This window comes from Hippichthys cyanospilos, chromosome 14, assembly GCF_059441005.1.
Source record: "Hippichthys cyanospilos isolate Australia breed blue-spotted pipefish chromosome 14, RoL_Hcya_1.0, whole genome shotgun sequence".
Taxonomy (NCBI): domain Eukaryota; kingdom Metazoa; phylum Chordata; class Actinopteri; order Syngnathiformes; family Syngnathidae; genus Hippichthys; species Hippichthys cyanospilos.
This window is the reverse complement of record NC_142382.1, coordinates 19,726,965-19,751,322: the sequence shown is the minus strand read 5'-3', so window position 1 is coordinate 19,751,322 and position 24,358 is coordinate 19,726,965. Positions and strand designations below refer to the sequence as shown.

The following is a 24,358-nucleotide window of genomic DNA, read 5'->3' as shown; positions in this document are numbered from 1 at the left end:
GCCTGCATCCTAGACACATAACGCGTACTTTCAAATCAACGTGCATCCACCGGACGCAATTTTTTTAAGGGTATGCTAATTTTGATATTGAAATAAAAAAATCAATATGTTTCCTGCCGGCGTCTGTGCCTCTCTCTCTTTTTTTTTTGTTTTGTTTTACAGTCTGCTTCCGTATTACGTTGAAATTGCGTGCTGTGCAATGAGGTGACCAGGCAGCCCGACGCACGACACACAATAATAATGGAGGAATTTCAACTGCCCTGTCTTTAAATAAGCTAACAAGGAACACATACCCATACATAATCAACATAAAAATTAGAACAACTTAGAACAAAACAAAATAAAATACAAAACAATGGATGCAAACTCCAAATTAATGAAGACACACAAATTAATCACAAACATGTAAAATAAATAAACAATTGTGACTGATAATGCTCCCGAAATGCCCAGAGATGAACAAACTGACTCATATTTCATGCTTTGTAAATATAATTAAGATACTCAATTTCCACATTCCATTTGTAATAAATGAATTGAGCATTTGGGCAACAGTTTTTCACCTAATATTTTGGTACAGCAATTTCCTTTGAAATGACAATGTGTCTTGTTCGACCTTTTTTTCCATCTTATTTTAAATTATAAAAAGCTTTATAATTTATAGCTAGCTTGAAAGAGTAGCAGTTGTCCAAAAAAAGGCATGTTCCTTACAAATCACAACTTAGTAGATTTAAAAATAAAAGACATTGCTTTCCTTTGTTAGTCTGTCTTGCAAAAGCAGACTGAAGTTGTATGATGAATTCTTTACACATCTATAGATTGAAACAGAAATCATTTTTGATTGAATCAAATATAATCATTCTGAATTCAATTTTTTTTTTAATCGAAAATCGATTCTAAATTGAATCAGAGATCCCAAAATTGAAATCAAATCATGTGACAGTCAAAGATTCCCCCCTGTAGTTTTTTTTTTTTTTTTTTTTACATCAAAATATTACAGGTGACGACCACCTCTGACGACTACTAAATAGCGTGCCAAGAGTTTGTAAGAAACATGATATGTACATTTCTATACTGGATGTTTTTTTTAAATACATTATTTTGTCTTCAAAAGTATAATGTTATTGTTGTTGGTATGAAAGGACTGCTCACATGTTTAAGGTATCACCAGAGGAAAAAAAAAATTAATTTGTTAGTAACTGTTAGTAAAATAAAATATTAAATACACTGCTCACAAAAATTAAAGGAGCACTTTAAAGAAACACATTGGATACATCGGATCTCAATATGAAGTATGATAGCTATACAAATAATGATAGGGCAGTGTCTTAGGAACGAAAGGATGCAAAGTCTTTTAATGGAAATAAACATTTTCAGCCTACAGAGGGGTCAATTGTGTAAACACCATAAAATCAAAGAGAAAAGAAGATGGCAGGCTAGTCCATTTTTTCCAAAACTTAATTTCTGCAACTCAAAATGCTTTTCAGTATCTTGCGTGGCCCCCACGAGCTTGTATGCATGCTTGACAACGTCGTGGCATGCTCCTAATGAGACGACGGTTGGTGTCTTGTGGCATTTCCTCCCAGATTTGTGTGAGGGCATCCCTGAGCTGCTGTGGAGGAGTCACCTGGCAGCGCCTAATTGAACGAAACATAATGTTCCAGAGATGTTCTATTGGGTTTAAGTCAGGGGATGATGGAGACCATTCAATTGTTTCAATTCATTCATCCTCCAGGTACTGTCTGCATACTCTTACCACGTGAGGCCGGGCATTGTCATGCATTAGGAGGAAACCAGGACATACTGCCAGAGTTGGGTCTGACAAAGGGTTGGAGGATTTGATCTCGATACCTTATGTCAGAGCACCACTTCCTCTGCAGTAGTTGTCTGTGCGTCTCTCCATGGATATGCCTCCCCAAAACATCACTGACCCACCACCAAACCTGTCATGTTGAACGATGTTGCAGGCCGAATAACGTTCTCCATGTCTTCTCCAGTCTCTTTCATGTCTATCACAGGTGCTCAGGGTGAACCTGCTTTCGTCTGTGAAAAGTACAGGGCGCCAGTGGCGGACTTGCCAATTCTGGTGTTCTTGAGCAAATGCCAGTCGAGCTCCATGGTGCTGCATAGTGAGCACAGGTATCATTCCTGCTGAGGGGTTGAGGACCTTCTACGGCCATGTCCAGCTCTTCAAGAATAACCACCAGTCTCCTGAGATCTCCTCCATGTTCTGGAGATTGTGCTGGGAGACACATTAAATCTTCTTGCTGCAGCACGTGTGGATGTGCCATCCTGAAGAAGTTGGACAACCTGTGCAACTTCTGTAGGGTTAAGGAATCGCCTCATACTGCCAGTAGAGATAATTACGTAAGCCAAAATCAGCACAAGTGGAAAACTACCAGCCAGAAAATGATCAGACAGGCTTAATTCAATTCAGGCCAGGCCCAGTAAAAAAGTGTTCCTTTAATTTTTGTGAGCAGTGTATATCTTTTCACAAAATGCCAGTTTTCTGTGATTTTTAAAAAAAAAATCCAAAATAGTTGCTTTGGGTTAACTTAACCCATGATGTTGATAACAAAAAAGTTGACTTTTTTGTATATAAAAGAAGAAAGTATTTTGGTCATTTGGCAGTTTCTGTGTTTAATCATAAAACTTTCATAAAACATTCTAGAGACCATTCAGATTATTCTAAATTGGCCAGCCTTGAAGGGATCTTGTTTTTTAAAGTTAAATAAGTGGGAATACTTTTTAAAACAAAAGTTAGTGAAATTGTGACAAGAATAATGACTATACAGTTCATTTAAATAATTTGATTTAAAAAGGACTCTAAAGCTGTGAAGAAAACAAGTAGTAACAACCTTACCTGTATTTCAGAGGCAGACATATACACAGCCAGAGTGACGAGAGACAGGACGAGTATTATATAGGGAAACGCATAATCTGAAACAGCCAAATGTTTGTTATATAATTTTCCATGATGTGATGGTGATGGTCCAAGAGCAAGAGGAGATGACCATACTCACAGAGAAGTCCTCCCCCAACTGCCTGAAGCACAGTCAAGATGGGGAAGAAGTACAAAGCAGCGTAAATGCTCTTAAATCGATCAGACTTGCCAAGACCGCATGCTATCTTTTTAACCAACAGCGGGCGGAGCAGCATCATCAGCACCAAGCAGAAGGCATAATAGATTAACACAATAGTATATCTGAGGAAGAGAAGAATAAAAAAACAAAACAAAATAGATAAACTACATTTTATTCATTTCTGGCAGATTTTTCATTACATTTGTCCATAGCAAACCAAGGAAATTAAATCAGGTTAGCATCAGACTGACAGTATGATAAATGTGAGCATTAAATAAATAGAATAAATAAAGTTCATGGGCAGCATAGTAGCACGATTAGCACGTTCGCCTCACAATGCAGAGGTCATGGGCTTCCGGCTCATGCCTTTCTGTGTGGAGATGCATGTTCTCTTGGTGCCTGCTTGGATTTCTCTGGGTAAGCTAGTTTCCACTGAAATTTAAAAAAAAAAAAAAAGTGTGTGATAGGTATATTGGACACATGGGATGTGACAAAAACAACCTATGCTCTACATCAGTGGTTCCCAACCTTTTGATCACCGCAGCACGGTCAACGCCTTAAATTTAGACTGCGGACGGGGGGTGGGGTGGGGTGGGGGGGGGCGCTGTCTGCTCTAACAATCACATGATCCTTGTCACTACGCTTCACATTTATATTGATTCAAACGACAGGGCTTTCTGTCACTGTTGTAGTTTTTGGCCACTTTTTTTTTTAATCGTGCGAGGAGAGGGAAGGGGAGTGGAGCGAGCTTGCTGTGCACGGTATGGAAGAGTACTACATGAGTACTCTGCCAGGCGCTAGACTGCACAAGCACACAGATTGGATAATTTTCCAGTGCACACCTGACAATATCTCGCGGCACACCACACAGTGGTTGAAAAACACTGCTCTACATGAGCTTAAGACAGCAGTGGATTGCCTTTCAAAGTGAAGGGATTTATATAATTTTATACATGATAATGAAGCATTATTAATTTTCTCTAGTGTAATATAGATTGGTAGTTTCTTCTTCACTCTTGAATTGTAATAAGATTAGTTGCACATTGTGGTCTGGTTACCCCCAGGGGGCCCTGCTGCAGTTACAGACGCCATAACACCTAGAAGTGAAGGAAAATGGCTCCACTGTGCATTGTTCCATTCTCAACCTCAAATACACATTTCAATCAACTGACGCCTACAGGTCTCGGACTGGGGGTACCTCCAATGTATCTCCAAGAGTATTCGCTGAGGTACTGAGGTTGCTAGATTCAAACCCTCCAACCGAAAGGGGGCAGCAGTGGAGCGGAAACAACATGCTGACCTGGCCATGGGACCACCCCTTTTTGTGGACCGGCGAATACAAAAGATGGGACCAGAAGACAAACCAGCATCATTCTCACCGTGACACGGGAATGATCCGGAGATCTCTGTTTAGGACAATTGGCTTGTAAACTGGATTAGACAATTTGGTAATAAATCATCGAAGTGTTGTTGACGCGATGAACGTGTGCATGTGTGTTTATCCCAGCTCATACTCAAACACGCAAGAAATCTTTCACAAAGGTATGTAAACAATACAGCATTATTCAACTGGGTCTGCAATCAAAACTATGATTAAATGTGAAAGATCCAACAAAAGGCAGTTTAATAGACAAAAATGACTGCATGCTTCTGGTGCTGTCAGCCTGACAGTTACCCTTTGTACTGATCACTTTTGAACAAGCCATGCTAACTCAAATGTATATTCTGGGGTCTCCATCAACGTGTATGAGGAAAGAGTTATCCAAACTATATTGTACTAAAAATATGTGTCATTTGGTCTTCTGTGTTACTAAGTGCTTTTTACAAAAGAAAAAAAAAAAGGTGTACCTCACCTACTGCCTGCTGATAGGTGAGATATGTTTCAGTACACACGAGACCCTTGTGGGGATAAGCGATGGATGAATGAGTTGGACAAACAGACGGGCGGGCCAGATATTTGTCTTTGGGGTTGCCAAGGTGACATCTCACTGAGATGTGGCCAAAACATGCAAATGTATAAGAACACTAGGGATGGCAATCTTTGACTGTTTTACGATTCAATTTGATTCCAATTTTTGGGTCTACAATTGGATTCAGAAATGAGTTTTGATTAAAAATCATTTTCGATTCAAAACAATTTGATTCAATTCAATTCAAAGTTCCGCTTCAATCTAGAGCTGTGCAAAGCCTCATCATACCTCTGTCTGCTTTGCAAGACAGAATAACAAAAGGAGACATAGTGCCCTTTAATTTTTTTTATCCATATATTATATTTTCATTTGAAAGAAACATGCTTACAGGACTTACAGTGGGTAGACAGCCTCCTGGGTGCAGTGTAAAGTGTTGATGTAGTCTGGACTGGGATTATACAGCATGGTGTACCAGTCTGACAGCATCTGGACTCGGCAGGAGTTGATACTTAGCATCCCTATTGGCTCCGTGACCAACAGTGTGACCACAGCAGACACACTGCACTCCAACAAGGCTGTGATGTGCTGAACCAAAGCACTAGAACTGATGTCAGAAAATGTAAAAAGTTAGGCATCCAAGAAAAACAATACAGTGGTACCTGAAAAACAAAACACAATCAGTTTCATAATGTTGGTTGATGAACAATTTATTACGATTTAAATGTAATTATATAAAAAAAAGACTAGTTCCTTTTAAACAAAGTTCATACAAATTTGGCACAGACACCGGTAAAACAAGACATTGAAATATTTCATAATGCATTTTATGGCATGTGTTTTCTTGTATTTTTGTTATTTTCATATTAAATGGTTTGCAAAGGACTTTGTTCCAGCTAACAGCTGTGAAAGCACTATATAAATGAAGTTGTATTGTTGTACTGTATTGTATTGTATTGAGATAGGCACCAGCAAGCCTGTGAACCTTGTGAGGATAAGCGGCTCTAGAAAATGGATAGATGTATTGCATCGTATTGCATTGTATTGTATTGTATTGCATTGCATTGCATTGTATTGCATGTAGTAATTCACAAACATTGGGCCACATGCTTGATTTACAATTACTTCTTGTGTATAATATGCATTTGTGTAGAGCTCCCCACTCCCTCTTCTCCCTGGCATGTTACATTGCGTATCCTCTAGGTAAGCCAAGTTTTCTGTGATAATCAAAAGAGCTGCCACAAAAACATACCAATTCAAAGTTTTTCTTTTCATTTAGTCGATATGTTGCATTAAAGATATAAACATTTGGTTGTGGGAGGAGGAGGGATGACAAGATGGTGCCGGTGTGTATAACCTGCCATCTGTTTCTGCCAGTACTGTGTCTGTTTTTACTGTTTCTATCGTTTTTCGCCATAAATGTTGACTGCCATCTGGTGTACAATCGCCAAACATTGCTGGATCTCCGACTTTATGTCAAAGATCTTTGGAAATTGGATTATGGCGGACGTGGATCTGTACCCCCGCTCCTGGCTGGGATCCCCCCTCACCTGTGCCGCACCCCAGCTCCACCTGTCCGCCGTAAACGCGACCGCCGACGCTTCCGCTGTCGGGGTAAACGCAGTGGTCGGCTAGTGAGGCTGAAGGCTTGGCTGGCAGATTTTCCTTCGGCTTCCTGGATTGAGTTTCGAGCTATGCCAGGACTCTCTGTTTCTCGCCGCTCTCTGGACCCTGTCGTTTCCTCGCTGTCACCTGTCATCCGCACAAATTACATCATCTGGCCCCGCGGGCCCAGCTCTCCTCGTCCCCGCTGGCGGGGAGTGAATCACCATGACCTGCGGCCTTTGAGTCGGGCTCTCCTGACAGCTGATGCCGCGGACCCGCCGATCCCCTCCAGGATCGACCTGGTGAATGCTAGATTGCTAGCGAACAAGACTTTCATCTTGAAAGATTTTTTCACATCCCGAGGCTTGGACTTTCTCTGTGTGACTGAGACGTGGCTAGGTGTCGGTGAGTCCAGCACTTTCACTGAACTTTTGTCCGACGATTGCTGCCATTTTAGCGCTCCACGGACATCTGGTCGAGGAGGAGGAATTGCCACAATCTTTAAAAGTCACTATAAATGCAAACAGCTATCACCTTCATCCTCTTTCAGCAGCTTTGAATTGTGTGTGTTTGAGCTGGGTCGCTCTCACACCGTATTGTGCGCTGTTATTTATCGACCTCCTAAATACAATAAAGACTTCTTGAATGACTTTTCCGATTTTCTGGGTGAAATCATGCCTAAATATGACCTTGTCCTTATTGTTGGTGATTTTAACATTTATGTGTGTTGTCCTGATGAGCCAATGGCAAGGGACTTTTTAAACCTCATTGATTCTTTTAATTTTGTGCAGTCCGTGTCTGGACCCTCACAAGAGCGCGGACACACGCTTGATATTGTTTTATCCTACGGTCTGCTTGTTCTTAACCAGGAGATTCCGCTTCCGGTGGGCGTTTTGCTGCTGTCGCTGTTTTAGCCTTACACCGTAGGCGTACACTTACGGTGTCTTACACACCTGGTTAATGCAGCAAAGCCGACGTCCTGCATGCTCGACCCGCTTCCAGGCAAACTCATTAAAGATTTATTCCCGGTCTTAGGGTCATCTGTCTTGAATATTATCAACCAGTCACTCTCCTCTGGCATTGTACCTGAAGCTTTTAAGACGGCGTCATTCAACCATTACTTAAGAAACCTCACCTATATCCTGAAAATCTCTTTAACTATAGGCCAGTGTCACACCTTCTGTTTATTGCCAAAATTCTTGAGAAAGTTGTAGCACAATAGCTTAGCGATTTTATGATAGACAACAATAGATTTGAACTCCTTCAGTCAGGTTTTAGGGCCAACCACTGAACTGAGAGAGCCCTAGTAAAAGTCTCGAATGATCTTCTCTTAGCCAAGGATTCCAACATCTCATCAATATTATTACTGCTTGATCTTAGTGCCGCATTTGACACTATTGATCATCATATTCTTATAGAACGTCTTAGATCATGTGTTGGTATCTCGGGATCAGCACTTTCTTGGTTCAGATCTTACATCCTGGGAAGGACGCAAAGTGTCTCTTATGGCAATGCAATCTCTGAATCTTTCTCTGAATCTCTTTCTGGTGTCCCGCAGGGGTCAGCACTTGGTCCCTTATTGTTCAACATCTACATGATTCCTCTTGGCGATATTATACGTAAACATGCTATTAGTTTTCATTGCTATGCTGATGATACCCAACTTTATATGCCCTTAGAAATAACGGATTCGTGCAAGTGCAGTAAACTGGAGGCCTGCCTTGCCGAGATTAAACAATGGATGTCTTCCAATTTTCTGCTTCTCAACCCTAATAAAACTGAGATGTTATTTATTGGCCCTGCTCATCATCAGCACTTGCTAAAGAATACCACGTTGAACATGGAAAACTGTATTATTTTCCAAAGTAGTTCTGCAAAAAAATCTTGGCGTGATATTTGACTCAACTCTCTCCTTTCGGACACATATTAAGAACATGACAAGAACGGCGTTTTTTCACCTCCGCAATATAGCTAAGATTCGCCGTATTCTTTCTCTTAGTGATGCAGAAGCATTAATTCATGCATTTGTCACGTCGCGCCTAGACTATTGTAACGTTTTGTTTTCTGGACTTCCAATGTCCTACATTAAAAGCCTGCAGTCTGTACAGAATGCAGCAGCGAGACTATTGACAAGGACGAGAAAGTTCGATCACATTACTCCGATTCTAGCTGACGTGCATTGGCTTCCAATACACGTGAGATGTGATTTTAAGGTGCTGTTAATTACTTATAAAATTTTACACGGTTTAGCTCCTTCCTATCTCGTCGACTTAGTATCACCAACTTCGATCACAAAATGCCGGTTTGCTATCGACCCCACGGGCTAATAAGAAGTCCGCAGGATCAAGGGCATTTTCCATTCGCGCGCCAGTACTATGGAATGCCCTACCTATGGAAGTTCGCGCAGCCACCTCAGTAGAAATCTTTAAATCCCGACTAAAAACACATTTATATGCAAAAGCATTTAGTTAATTGAGCCTGTCTGCAGCTTTCTTCTTTTCTCTTTTTTCCTGCCCCCGTCTTCCGGCTGGGAGAGGGGACTAGCTAAATGGTGAGGGTTGTCTTGACCGCCTCCAATGGGCCCTGCGCTGATCGGCCATCGCAGGTTAGGCGATGGGGCGTCTGCGGTCCACCTGGTTCGAATGTGGGATGGTTCCTGCCCAATGGCTTTGCCTGCTGTCAAGACATCACTGCACTATATAGCACAATAGGTTTTCTGTAATTTATATTGTTTATGTGTATGTCTGTGTTTGGTACATGCAGCATCCACTTCAACCTGTGGGCCTGGAAGGGGGCTCCTCCCACCTGTGGTCCCTTCTGGAGGTTTCTGATTTTCCCCTAATTGGGGTTTTTGAGTTTTTCCTTCCCCTTCTGGGAGCTTTGACAGGGGATGCTGTTGTGTACCTTACACTGAAAGGCATCTGTGAAGCCCTTTCAGACTTCGGTGATTTAGGGCAATACAAATAAAATTTGATTGATTGATTGATTGATTGATATATTGATTTGCTGCGCGGTATTTTCCGACCATTTGCCTGTATTATTTGAGCTTGCTCTTGCTTGTTGTACAGTTAAATCTACTGCTGTTACTCGGCGTTGTTGCTTCATTAACCACTCCACTGCTGCTCAGTTTTCAGCCGCTTTCAATCATGATTCCATCATTCCAGAATCTGTGAGCAGTACAGAGCAGCTTAGTTCATGGTTTCACTCCACCTGCCTGAATGTTTTGGATGCTGTGTGGCTCCATTAAAAACCAGGTGACTTAAAATCAGATCTGAGCCATGGTTAAATGACACTACTCGAGCGGTTAGACAGGAGTGTCGTAAAGCTGAGCGCAAGTGGAAAAGGGACAAACTGTAGGTGTCTTTTCAAATATTAAGGGACTGTTCGAGTCATTATCAGACAACTGGAAAAAATGCTAAGAGGGAACATTTGTCAAACATTATTCTGTCCAACTGTCACAAACCTCGTGTTTTGTTTAAAGCAATTGATTCTTCTCTTAATGCTCGGCAGACTGCCAGTAGAGAAGCCTCTCATGCGGCTTGTGAATCATTTCTTAAATTCTTTATTGATAAGGTCTCTTCTGCTTGGGCTCTCATCTCCCCTGCTGTCCATGACCCCGCAGTCTCTGTCACCTGCTCCGCTGTCTTTGACCAGTTTGAGCCTGTGACTCTGCCCTGTTTATGTGAGGTTATTAGTCAGTTGAATCCCTCAGGTTCTCTTAATGATACTTGGCCCCCTTGACTATTTAAAGAGGTTTTCCCTACTGTTGGAACTGCTGTTCTTTCTATTGTTAACAGCAGTCTGTCCTCAGGTGTGGTCCCCGTTGATTTTAAACATGCAATTGTTCAACCCTGATTAAAAAACCTGGGCTAGGTCCTTGAGCTGTTGTGTCTGTTTTTACGATGTTTTTATTTTTCTGTACAGCACTTTGGTCAGCTGTGGTTGTTTTAAAGTGCTTAACAAATGAAGTTGGATTGGATTGGACTGAAGGTAATCTACTGGTAAGAACCTGTACGACAGATGAGCTGTTGTCTGACTGACCGACGATTACAAGTTTCAGCGTGGAAAAAACCCCATCAAACTGACAATGAAGGAAGGAGCGGGGTACTACCGACTGTCGTACCGGCAAAAAAAGGTATAGTAAGTTGCCCACATCTGGTAAGTACCATTATGAACCTAACTACAGTAGTGTGCTGGGAATGTTGCGCCACATTGCAATATGAGTTGCAGCATCACTCGAAAGCTATAAACATGGTTGTGACATTTCTAGGACTTATATGTACAAACCTGACTCAGTTATAAATAAAAACAAAATACAGTGGTCCCCGTGTTACAGAGTCCCTGGCTTACGTTATTTTCATGTTGCGATGTGGGATACTGAGTTTTTTTGTCCCCTCCTTTACAATAATTTCCCAGCTTTGCGACAAAAACAACTGTCATGACCCTAGGGGGTTGGCTGTATTTGTGTTGTTTTGCAGGCATTTTTAGGTAATTGGACTTCTTTGCTGTTGAAGTCACATGACGGAGATGCTGGTCTGCTATTGATCTGCCTCACTCGTTTCAAAATGGCGCAATGGTAAAGATTTGTTCTATCGCGACTGGTAACAAAACCATATTTATAGTGCATTTTACTGCTTAATTCAAACTTGAAGGTGTTGGCCATGGGACCCAAGATTGCTAGTGATGTTAAAGAGAGAATTAAGAAGATGATTTATATAGAAATGAAGCTGGAGATAATCAAGAAATACGAAGCTACCCTTACTAGGGAATATGAGCATAACAAGCGCCACTAAGGTAAATAAATCCTTTCTATATTTTACATTTACGATGTTTTCTGATTTTATAGATGTATATTTTATATACGTAGCACTTACTATACTATTTTGGTACCAATTTTTAATATGTATGACTAATTTTAATGTTTTTACCTGGGGTTCTCAACACATTAGCTATTTAACATAGGTTTGGATTGCTTGTCATACGTTGAATTCGCCTTACAAGCCCAACCGCGGAACGGATGAAGCTCGTAACACAGAGGCCCACTGTACAATGATTTGAAAATCCTTCTCAACCCATATTCAATTGAACACACTACAAAGACAACATATTTAATGTTCAAACTGATAAACTTAATTGTTTTTTGCCAAATAATAACTTAGAATTTCATGGCTGCAACACGTCCAGTTGAAGTTGGGAAAGGTGGCAAAAAAATACTGAGAAAGCTGAGAAAAGCTCATCAAACACCTATTTGGAACATCCCACATGTGATCAGCCGAATTGGGAACAGCTGGGTACCATAATTGGGTATAAAAGGACCCTCCCCAAACATCTTCAGTCATTCACAAGCAAGGATGGGGCAAAATTCACCACTTTGTCCATAACTGCGTGAGAAAATAGTCGAACAGTTTAAGAACAACATTTCTCAAAGCAAAATTGCAAGGAATTTAGGGATTTCAACATCTATAGTCTGTAATATCATCAAAAGGTTCAGAGAATCTGCTGAAATCACTGCACGTAAGCGCTGCGGCCGGAAACCAAGACTGAAAGACCGTGACCTTTGATCCCTTGGACGGCACTGCCTTAAAAACCGACATGAGTGTGTCAAAGATATCACCAAGTGGCTCAGTAAAACTTCAGAAAACCACTGTCAGTAAATACAGTTGGTCACTACATTAGTAAGTGTGGGTTAAAACTCTACCATGCAAAGCAAAAACCGTTTATGAACAGCATCCAGAAAGGTCGCCGGATTCTCTGAGCCCGAGTTCATGTAAAATGGCCTGATGCACAATGGAAAAGTGTTTTGTGTTGTAATGAGTCCACTTTTCAAATTGTTTTTGGAAACACCGACATTGTGTCCTCAGGACCAAAGAAGAAGTGGACCATCTGTACTGTTATCAATGCAAAGTTCAAAAGCCAGCTTCTGTGATGGTATGGAGGTGCATTAGTTCCCATGGCATGGGTGACTTACATGTCTGTGAAGGCAACATAAATGCTGAAAAGTACATACAGATTTAGGAGCAACATATGCTGCCATCCAAGCAACATCTTTTTCATGGAGGCTGCTGCTTATTTCAGCAAGATAATGCCAAGCCACATTCTGCACGTGTTACAACAGCGTGGCTTTGAAGTAAAAGAGTCCAGGTTCTCCCCTGGCCTGCTTGCAGTCCAGACTTGTCTCCCATTGAAAATGGCACCTTGTGAAGCGTGAAACACGGAAGAGAAGACCCCGGACTGTTGAACAACTGAAGCGGGAATCAAGCAATGGGAAATCAAGCAAGAATGGGAAAGAATTCCACATGAGAAGCTCAGAGAATTAGTCTATTTCAAAACGTTTGAGTGTTATTAAAAGGAAAGGTGAGGTAACGAAGTGGTAAACATGCACTTTCCCAACTTCTACTGGGTGTGTTTAAGCCATGAAATTCTAATTTAATTTTTATTTAGCAAAAAACAAATATGTTTATCAGTTTGAACATCAAATATGTTGTCTTTATCATGTATTCAACTGAATAAGGATTGAGAAGGATTTTCAAATCGTTGTATTTTGGTTTTATTAACATTTTACAGAATTTCCCAACTTCAACCGAATTTAGTTTGTATTTTATATCATCACACAGCTTCGTAACCATGCATGCCACCATCTTGCACTCAAGGTTTGGATCATGTTTTGCATTTAGGATATGTATTTTGAAATAATTCTCACTCACCTCTTCTTACCAGAATACCACTCAATGAAGAACCAGTGAAGCATAAGAGGCAGCATGGCCATAAAGCCAAGATAGAGCCAATCATAAAGTTGAGGGGACTCAGTACAACGTTCGCACACTTTCTGGGGGTTGGCCCGCTCTCCTCGAGGGCAAACCTGCCGTTGTTAAAAAATATGTATGGGTGAATAAAAGAAACATGACAAAATTAAAACAAAAAATAAGAGAGCATCCTCACCCGATGTCACAATTCAACACAGTTTACATGTTCAAAAGGAGTAGGAAGATGTTCAGGAATGTATCAAGTTCTACTCTTGTAATCTCTATATTAATGAGTCATATTCGGATACAGTGGTACTTCAACTTACAAAATTAATTTGTTTTTATTTTACATTTCCAGGAATCATTTACATGTCCACAGGAGTAATAATATTTATTTTTTGGAATATTTTGAGCATGTAAGTTTAGTTTGGGGTTATGAGAAGTGCCTGTGGGATGTCATTGCTAAAGTGCTAACAACACGCTAACAACGCTAACGTCAGATGTGACAGCTCAAAGTGGTATGTTACATGTGCTTTTATGTGAATATGTACAATGTTAGCCATAGTTCTTGTCAAATTTATGTTTGTTAGTTCTACGGTGTAAATTGTTGGTGGTAAGTGTGGATGAAACAGTCATGATGGCGTGAGTGCTAGTCTTGTGTCTCATATTATATGCCAACAATGCATCCTTTTGTATGTTGAATTTTCTCTCTTTACTAGAGTCAATATTTCTCGCCGAGGCATTTCGTAAGCTGAATTTTTTGTAATAAGAGGTGTGCATAAGTAGGGATACCACTGTAGTAGGTTAATTACATACAGCAGGGGAAAGTTGGTTCTTATATGCTTTATAACTCTTTTGTGCTGTTTTGAATTCGACCAAGTCAAAGAATTTGAGCATGTCTAATTTAATGAATATTTGATTTGTTGGTTCTATATATTTTGAATTGTTGATATATCAGTGTCTTTTGTAATTTAAAGATACCCAGAGTATAACGCTTAAAATTATACAGACAGCAAGTTCATTTGACCAGCTTGATCATAATTTGTGTTTTCGATTAAAAAAAATGAGCAGTCACGTTTGCCCTAAGCCGAAGCTCTGAGGCGAAGACCTCCACTTTATTCTTTGCCCAAGCTAAGAACGTTTAAAAAAAAAAAAATAAAAATATTGCCATTCGTTTTCAAAGAGGCGGCTTGTTGCGTAAACAGCCCCCCCAAAAAAAACATTGGTTGCATCAGTGCAACCACTGCAAGATGTTCGTCTACAGTACTTTAATACTTTGGCATTGGTAGACATTTTGGAGAATTCCAGTATTTTAAAAGCTGAGTGTGTGGTGACTCATATTGATAAAGTGTCGGCGGAGACATTCACCACAAAGAGGACTGTGCCTTTAAGGGAACGTAAGTTAGTTGTTGGAGTTAGCGAGGTGAGAGAATGCTACGTGTTAGCTGACAGTACAACAAAGACGGTTCGACCACGTGAATGTGGACCTGGTGGGCCCCTTACCCCCCTCCCGCGGCTATATCTACCTGCTCACCATGGTAGACAGGACCACCAGGTGGCCTGAGGCTGTGCCCCTGGTTTCCGCTACCACGGCAGAGGTCGCCCGAGCGTTCATCGGGTGCTGGGTGGCCCGTTTTGGCACAACCCAGTGACATCACAAGCGACTGAGGCCCCCAGTTCACTTCGGACCTCTGGACTGCTGTTGCTGAGCGTCTGGGGGTCAAGGTCCACCGGACTACGGCGTACAACCCGCAGGGAAATGGACTCTGTGAACGTTTTCATCGTGGCATGAAAGCCGCTTTTCGGGCCAGCCTTACGGGGTGTGACTGGGCTGACCGCCTGCCGTGGGTCATGCTCGGTCTTCGCTCTGCCCCCAAGGAGGATCTCCAGGCCTCATCCGCTGAGCTGGTCTATGGCCAGCCACTGCGTGTCCCGGGGTAGTTTATGCCAGATGCCATGGCTCCTTGGTCTGCCGCCTCTCATCGCTGTGTCCCGGGGAATCTCTGAGGCTTTTGCTCCCATTCCAACATCTCGCCACTGCCTCTCGCGGTCCTATGTCCCCAAGGACCTCCCTTCTGCGAAGTATGTCTTCATTAGGCACGACAGCCTTCGGACTCCGCTGCAGCCCCCCTACGACGGCCCGTTCTGTGTCCTGGAGGCCGGGGCTAAGAACTTTGTCGTTGACATGGGTGGCAGGTCTGAGCGGATCGCGGTGGACCGTCTCAAGCCTGCTCACTTGGACATTGAGACACCCGTTAAGTTGGCGCTGCCCCCGCAGCGGGGGCGCCCTCCCGTTTTGGTACCTGCCCCTGCTTCTTACCCGGCATCTGCCCCAGCGACCGTTCGCCTGGATGCCCCTCCTGCAAAGCGCAGCCGTTTGGTCCGCCCCCCGATTCGTTGACTGTTCCCTTGCGTTCTGTTCTCTCGCTTGTGGATTGTTCTTTTGGACTGTTCAAGGACTTTTGTTGTGGCACTTTTTGTGTTGGTGAATTCTGGGGGGGTCTGTGTGGTGACTCATATTGATAAAGTGTCGGCGGAGACATTCACCACAAAGAGGACTGTGCCTTTAAGGGAACGTAAGTTAGTTGTTGGAGTTAGCGAGGTGAGAATGCTAAATGTTAGCTGACAGTACATTGTACTACGAATGGTAAAAAGAAATAAACTACCTCGACTCTTAAAAGACTACTGTCTCGTCTCGCAGTTTCGTAACTCCACAAGTGAATGAATATTTGCAATCTACTGTATTAAGTATCATTGACCATTGTGAATCTTTGTAACTATTGTACCAGCAAGCTCCTTTCAGGTCAAATTGTGCTACCTAAAAACGGATTCCCCCCTATTAATCCACAGATGCCTTTCAGGTATTTTCAGAGTAGTGCTTTATAGAAGGTTTATACTTACACCACAGTCTCTTTCCACTGAGCCATTGAATATTATTCTGCCACAGTACAGGCCGGGGCATGTGGTGCTCATGGCCACAGCTGCTAGGGATGGCTGGCTGAAAGGAGATATTTGATTGAATATAATTTCTGAATTTAACTAAATTTATGGCTCACACATCTTTAATGTGTACTAACCGGTAAACAAAAATGTGTTCCAGAATCTAATGCAATAAATTACAGGGTATATATATATATATATATATATATATATATATATATATATATATATATATCCATCCACTTTCTTTTCAGGGATCGCAGGCCCAGGTGGATTTTAACACCTTCGAGCTGTGGGGTGGACGTGCTATTCACTGCGCCACCAAGCCGCCCTATGTGTGTGTGTGTGTGTGTGTGTGTGTGCACGTGCAGAACCACGCGCGCGCACACACATGCACACACACCCATGCACACACACACACACACACACAAACACAGTGGGCCCCCCGTGTTACGAGATTAATGGTAAATGGACTTTCACTTATATAGCGCTTTTCTACCATGGGTACTCAAAGCGCTCTACACTAACTAGTCATTCACATACTGATAACGCAGCATCAGGAGCAATTGGGGGTTCAGTGTCTTGCTCAAGGACACTTCGACATGGTCTTGATGGTCAGGGGAACGAAACCACAGCCTCTCAGCTGGGAGACGACCACTCTACCACCGAGCCATGCCTCCCTCGAAGATTAATCCGTTCCGCGGTTGGGCTTGTGAGGCGAATTCACCGTATGGCCGGCAATCCAAACCATTGTTAAATAGCTAATGCGTTTAGAACCCCAGGTCAAAACATCAAAATTGTACATACATATCAGCATTCACTTGAACAGTTGAAGGCTTCTGTGTAATGTGCAATGAGATATTTTGTAAAGGCCCATATTTTTGTTAGACAGGTGCAATACCCAATTGTCCCATAGAATCGCCTTCAAGAAACCTCACGTAGAACGTGACATAACTGGATGCTCACTCCGGGAAGGCGGTGCAATATTGATCCACCATGTTTAATATTGAAAGTGGTTAAATAAAGTTACTTAAGAAAAAAAAGAAAAAAATGTTGCTCAACCAGCTAACGCTAGCTCATGGGCATCGCGCGCATCGAAGCCAGACCTGAGGACGCTTTTTTTATTTATTTAAACACACAATGGCTGAAGAAGAGCAAAAGGAAAATTGGACTCACACCACTTTCAGAATTGGCATCCATGTCAATACAAAAGGATACACAAATGCTCATACGCACATATATACATATACATGAACAGTGGACCCCCGTGTTACAACGTCCCTGATTTACGTCATTTTCATGTTGCAACGTAGTATAAGTAGAGTTATTTCATCTCCTCTTGATGAGATTTTCCCGGTTATGCAACCAAATTAACTGTCATGACCCTAGGGGCTTGGCTGTATTTGTGTTGTTTTGTCTCCATCTGCTGGCGTTTTTAGGTGATTGCACTAATTTACTATTGCCATCTAACTGCTTGCATGCAACGCATGACTGCAATGCTGGTCTGCTATTGGTATGCGTCTCCTCACGGAAATGGTGGTCTGCTATTGGTCGGCCTAACTTGTTTAAAATGGCGGAACGGTAAAACATTTGGCAGTGGTTACAAAACTGTATTTATAGTGCATTTTACTGCTTAATTCAAAGTTGAAAGTGTTAGCCATGGGACCCAAGATGGCTAGTGATGCTAAAGAGAAAGTAAGAAAATGATTTATATGGAAACGATGCTGGAGATAATTCTTATTAGGGAATATCGGCATAACATGCGGCACTCAAAAGTAAGTAAGTCTTTTCTATATTTTTTATGAGGATGAGAGCAGCTACCGCTGCGAGAGCCCTCGTTTTTCTTCAGATTATTATTAGGGCCCGAGCAGCGACCGCTGCGAGGTCCTTAATGTTCTTCACCGGATTATTAGGGCCCGAGCAGCGACCGCTGCGAGGTCCCTATTGTTCCTGTCCAGATTATTAGGGCCCGCGCAGCGACTGCTGCAAAGGTCCCTCTTGTTTTTCTCCGGATTATTATTATTAGGGCCCGAGCAGCTACCGCTGCGAGAGCCCTCTTGTTTTTCTCCGGATTATTATTATTATTAGGGCCCGAGCAGCTACCGCTGCGAGAGCCCTCTTGTTTTTCTCCGGATTATTAGGGCCCGAGCAGCTACCGCTGCGAGAGCCCTCTTGTTTTTCTCCGGATTATTATTATTATTATTTACTGTGCAGCGCTTTTCCATTTTTGAGGGCCTAAACATGCACGAAAAGTCACCAAAATTTGCACATTTGTCGGGCCCGGTGAAAAATTGGATATTTTTGTGTTTCCCAAAACAATGCAAAAAAAATGGCTCTGCAGCGCCACCTAAGGTTGAAAAAGTGCACCTGGTCCCGGCCCGTTTGACCTAGAGCTACGAAAATTTTTAGGCATATGTAGGAGCTAGAGACCTACAAAAAAGTCAGCGCGAGCCATGTGCTCAGATGTACAGAAAAAGAGTTATGAATTTTTGAATGTGCATTTTTGGCCCATTTTTGCACGTTTGCAGGTCCCAAACTGCTCCTTGTTTCTCCTAAACGCTTAACTCAATCGCCTTCAAATTTGCTGTGGTCCATATTCACACATAGGGGCACAAGTGGGCAAAATTTGGTGCAGATCCGCTGGCATATATGATAGGGGAGTGGCTTCAAATTATGTGTTCAATTTTTCCTTCGCCAAGAGGGACAAAAACCTTAATAACTTTGATGTACTAGCTTAAAAAAATCTAAAACTTCATAGACACAGGGAAACTTATGTCTTTAACACCTTTAAAAAAAGTTTTTTTAAATACCTACTAGCGCCGCCTAGTGGTTGATTAAAATGTTATTTTTTACACTTTCATGTATTGTGCTCAGTCTGTTTGAGTAAAACACATGAAAATTGGTCAGAATATCATTAAGACATGGAATATTAAGGTTTTAAAATTTTACGACATTTCGATAATGGGCGTAGTCTGCACGCCACCTCAAAGTCAGATGACTCGCCAAAACGAAAAAAGTGGCTGTAATTGGCCCCAAAATGGCCTTATGAGTGGAAAATAGCCTCTCACACCCGGCCCGTTTGACCTAGAGCTCCAAAAATTTGTAGCCTTATGTAGGACCTCGAGCCCTACAAAAAAGTCAGCGCAAGCCATATGCTCAGATGTACAGAAAGAGAGTTATGAATTTTTGAATGTGCACTTTTGGCCCGTTTTTGCTCATTTGCAGGTCCCGAACTGCTCCTTTTTTCTCCCAAACGCTTGACCCGATCGACTTCAAATTTGCTGTGATGTTTTATCTGACTGTGAGGCACAATTGTTCAAATTTTTGTGACGATCCGCCAACAAATATGTTGGGGGCGGGGCTTTAAATTATGCCTTTGATGATTACTTTGCCACATGTGAAACAAACCTTTATAACTCAGCTTTACAAGCTTGGAAAAATCTGAAACTTCACAGACACATGGAAACTTAAGCCCTCAACACAAGTGTTTAAACAAATCTTCAATTGCTTATAAGGCCATCTAGTGGCAAACAAAAATGTCAGTCTGATGTCTCGCAAAAACGAACAAAGTTGCTGTGTTTGGTCCCAGATAGTCTTATCTTTTCTAAACTTCATATATTTAATGAGTTTCCAATGCGGAATACACCTATCAACGTATTTTTTGTTATAGTGCGAGTGCCACCTAGTGGCAGCCAAAAATATAGCATTTTTTAAACGTTTTTATGTGTTTAGCTGAGCCCTTTGAAGTAATATCGCTGAAATTAAGTCTGAAAAGCCTCTAGACAGCCTTGCTGACCTTTACCAAATTTTACGAAGTTTCGATAATGGGCGTGGCCTCTACCACCATTTTCATTCCGAAGCTTTATCTGTCCAGTAAAAATTGCTGTAATTTCACCCAGATGATCTGATCTTCTCACAATTTCACACATTGGATGAAAATATTCTCCTGAACATATCGACAAAAATACATTCCAGTTTAAAGCTAGCGCCACCTAGTGGCTGCAAAAAATGTCATTAGTCGAAAGAATACAGTCAATCCTGTTTGGTTTGACCGACAGCTATGAAACTTTGTAGGCAAATGAAGGACTGCAAGACCTACAAAAAAGTCAATAGAAGTGATGTGCTAGGATGTAGAGAAAAATTGTTATGAATTTTTTCAATGTGCAGTTTTGTCCCATTCTTAGACGTTAGCTGGTCTCAAACTAGTGTCTTTTTCTCTTAAACGATTCACCCCATTACCTTCAACTTTGGCATGAATCATTATCCAACTGATGGACACACATAGCCCAAATATCGTGAAGATCTCTTGACATAAAATTTGGGGGCGGAGCTTCAAATTATTTTTAATATTTTCTTCGCCAAGAGTGACAAAAATCTTAATAACTCATCTATAACAGCTTGAAACCATCTGAAACTTTCCTGGGACTTTAAAAGTAATGCAATAATACAGCTATCTGATAAAATTTCAAATCATTTACAGCGCCACCCAGTGGCGGACAAAATTCTCATTTTTTATACTTTTATGTACTGTGAAATGCCTGTTTGACTAAATGAACTCAAAAATGGTCAGAAAAGCTATGACACATTGGAACATTAAGGTTCTCAACTTTTATGATTTTTCAATAAAAGGCGTGGCCTGTATGCCAGCTCAAAGTCCGATTTCTCGCCAAAACGGTAAAAGTTGCTGTAATTGGACCTAGATGATCTGATGTTTGCAAAACTTCATATATGGGATGGGAGTCCAATGTGAAACACACCTACAAGCCTATTTTTTATCATAGTACGAGCGCCACCTAGTGGCAGCAAAAAAAATAGCAAATCCTTAATTTTTTTATGTACTCTGCTGAGCCCCTTAAAGTGATATCCTTAAAATGTTTTCTGAAAAGCCAGTGGCCATGCCTTATGCCCCCCACATATGAGTACAATGTTTCGACAGTGGGTGTGGCCTATATGGCATTGAAAGTCACAAAATTGGAACAATAAAAGCTGCAGTAACTCCACACACATTTTCCCACCTTGTCTAAATTTTACATATTTGGTAATAGTCCTGCACTGAAGTGATCTACAACAAATTTTTCATCATTCATAGTCCTTGTTCATACCCCGACCTGTTCATACCCCAACGTGCACAGGTCTGCGAGGGCCCTTTATAGCTGCTTGCAGCTCTAGTTATTAGGGCCCGAGCAGCTACCGCTGCGAGAGCCCTCTTGTTTTTCACCGGATTATTAGGGCCCGAGCAGCTACCGCTGCGAGAGCCCTCTTGTTTTTCTCCAGATTATTATTCTTATTATTATTATTATTATTATTATTATTATTATTTACTGTGCAGCGCTTTTCCATTTTTGAGGGCCTAAACATGCACGAAAAGTCACCAAAATTTGCACATTTGTCGGGCTCGGTGAAAAATTGGATATTTTTGTGTTTCCCAAAACAATGCAAAAAAAATGGCTCTGCAGCGCCACCTAAGGTCGCAAAAGTGCACCTGGTCCCGGCCCGTTTGACCTAGAGCTACGAAAATTTTTAGGCATATGTAGGACCTAGAGACCTACAAAAAAGTCAGCGCGAGCCATGTGCTCAGATGTACAGAAAAAGAGTTATGAATTTTTGAATGTGCATTTTTGGCCCATTTTTGCACGTTTGCAGGTCCCAAACTGCTCCTTGTTTCTCCCAAACGCTTTACTCAATCGCCTTCAAATTTGCTGTGGTCCATATTCACACATAGGGGCACAAGTGGGCAAAATTTGGTGCAGATCTGCTGACATATATGATAGGGGCGTGGCTTCAAATTATGTGTTCAATTTTTCCTTCGCCAAGAGTGACATAAACCTTAATAACTTTGTTGTACTAGCTTAAAAAAATCTAAAACTTCATTGACACATGGAAACTTATGTCTTTAACACCTTTGAAAAAAGTTTTTTTAAATACCTACTAGCGCCGCCTAGTGGTTGATTAAAATGTTATTTTTTACACTTTCATGTATTGTGCTCAGTCTGTTTGAGTAAAACAAATGAAAATTGGTTAGAATATCATTAAGACATGGAATATTAAGGTTTTAAAATTTTACGACATTTCGATAATGGGCGTAGTCTGCACGCCACCTCAAAGTCAGATGACTCGCCAAAAAGAAAAAAGTGGCTGTAATTGGCCCCAAAATGGCCTTATGAGTGGAAAATAGCCTCTCACTCCCGGCCCGTTTGACATAGAGCTCTAAAAATTTGTAGCCTTATGTAGGACCTCGAGCCCTACAAAAAAGTCAGCGCGAGCCCTATGCTCAAATGTACAGAAAGAGAGTTATGAATTTTTGAATGTGCACCTTTAGCCCGTTTTTGCTCATTTGCAGGTCCCGAACTGCTCCTTTTTTCTCCCAAACGCTTGACCCGATCGCCTTCAAATTTGCTGTGATGTTTTATCTGACTGTGAGGCACAATTGTTCAAATTTTTGTGACGATCCGCCAACAAATATGTTGGGGGCGGGGCTTTATATTATGCCTTTGATGATTACTTTGCCACATGTGAAACAAACCTTTATAACTCAGCTTTACAAGCTTGGAAAAATCTGAAACTTCACAGACACATGGAAACTTAAGCCCTTAACACAAGTGTTTAAAAAAATCTTCAATTGCTTATAAGGCCATCTAGTGGCAAACTAAAATGTCAGTCTGATGTCTCGCAAAAACGAACAAAGTTGCTGTGTTTGGTCCCAGATAGTCTTATCTTTTCTAAACTTCATATATTTAATGAGTTTCCAATGCGGAATACACCTATCAACGTATTTTTTGTTATAGTGCGAGTGCCACCTAGTGGCAGCCAAAAATATAGCATTTTTTAAACGTTTTTATGTGTTTAGCTGAGCCCTTTGAAGTAATATCGCTGAAATTACGTCTGAAAAGCCTCTAGACAGCCTTGCTGACCTCCACCAAATTTTACGAAGTTTCGATAATGGGCGTGGCCTCTACGACCATTTTCATTCCGAAGCTTTATCTGTCCAGTAAAAGTTGCTCTAATTTGACCCAGATGATCTGATCTTCTCACAATTTCACACATTGGATGAAAATATTCTCCTGAACATATCGACAAAAATATATTCCAGTTTAAAGCTAGCGCCACCTAGTGGCTGCAAAAAATGTCATTAGTCGAAAGATTACAGTCAATCCTGTTTGGTTTAACCTACAGCTATGAAACTTTATAGGCAAATGAAGGACTGCAAGACCTACAAAAAAGTCAATAGAAGTGATGTACTAGGATGTACAGAAAAATTGTTAAGAATTTTTTTAATGTGCAGTTTTGTCCCATTCTTAGACATTAGCTGGTCTCAAACTAGTGCCTTTTTCTCTTAAACGATTCACCCCATTACCTTCAACTTTGGCATGAATCATTATCCAACTGAGGGGCACACATAGTCCAAATATTGTGAAGATCTCTTGACAGAAAAGATGGGGGCGGAGCTTCACATTATGTTTAATACTTCCTTCGCCAAGAGTGACAAAAATGTTAATAACTCAGCTATGACAGCTTCAAACCATCTGAAACTTTCCTGGGACTTTAAAAGTCATGCAATAATACAGCTATGTGATAAACTTTCAAATCATTTACAGCGCCACCCAGTGGCGGACAAAAATCTCATTTTTTATACTTTTATGTACTGTGAAATGCCTGTTTGACTAAATGAACTAAAAAATGGTCAGAAAAGCTATGACACATTGGAACATTAAGGTTCTCAACTTTTATGACTTTTTATTAAAGGGCGTGGCCTCTACTACAACTCAAAATCTGATGTCTCGCGAAAACGGTAAAAGTTGCTGTATTTGGACCTAGACGATCTGATATTTTTAAAACTTCATATATGGGATGGGTGTCCACTGTGAAACACACCTACAAGCCTATTTTTTATCATAGTACGCGCGCCACCTAGTGGCAGCAAAAACTATAGCAAATCCTTAACGTTTTTATGTACTCTGCTGAGCCCCTTGAAGTGATATCCCTTAAATGTTTTCTGAAAAGCCAGTGGCCATGCCTTATGCCCTCCACAAATCAGTATGATGTTTCCACAGTGGGTGTGGCCTATACGGCATTGAAAGCT

The 24,358-nt window shown here is 41.3% G+C and overlaps 1 protein-coding gene across 5 annotated transcripts in view; it reads right to left on the bottom strand.

Moving 5' to 3' along the window:
- jkamp (jnk1/mapk8 associated membrane protein) overlaps positions 1–24,358 on the bottom strand; it is a 42,994-nt gene that overhangs the window by 4,541 nt on the left and 14,095 nt on the right. For 3 of the 5 annotated variants that reach the window (XM_088432423.1, XM_088432422.1, XM_088432421.1), the window contains 5 exons: positions 16,240–16,336; positions 13,300–13,454; positions 5,391–5,597; positions 3,024–3,205; positions 2,864–2,940 (listed from right to left, as the gene is read on the bottom strand). In XM_088432423.1, the coding sequence (XP_088288549.1) occupies positions 2,864–2,940; positions 3,024–3,205; positions 5,391–5,597; positions 13,300–13,454; positions 16,240–16,311 (693 nt within the window). In that variant the 5' untranslated portion in view covers positions 16,312–16,336. Of the gene's footprint in view, positions 1–2,863; positions 2,941–3,023; positions 3,206–5,390; positions 5,598–6,540; positions 9,188–13,299; positions 13,455–16,239; positions 16,337–24,358 lie in introns of those variants that run through there. The other 2 variants (XM_088432425.1, XM_088432424.1) reach the window with 2 other exon arrangements.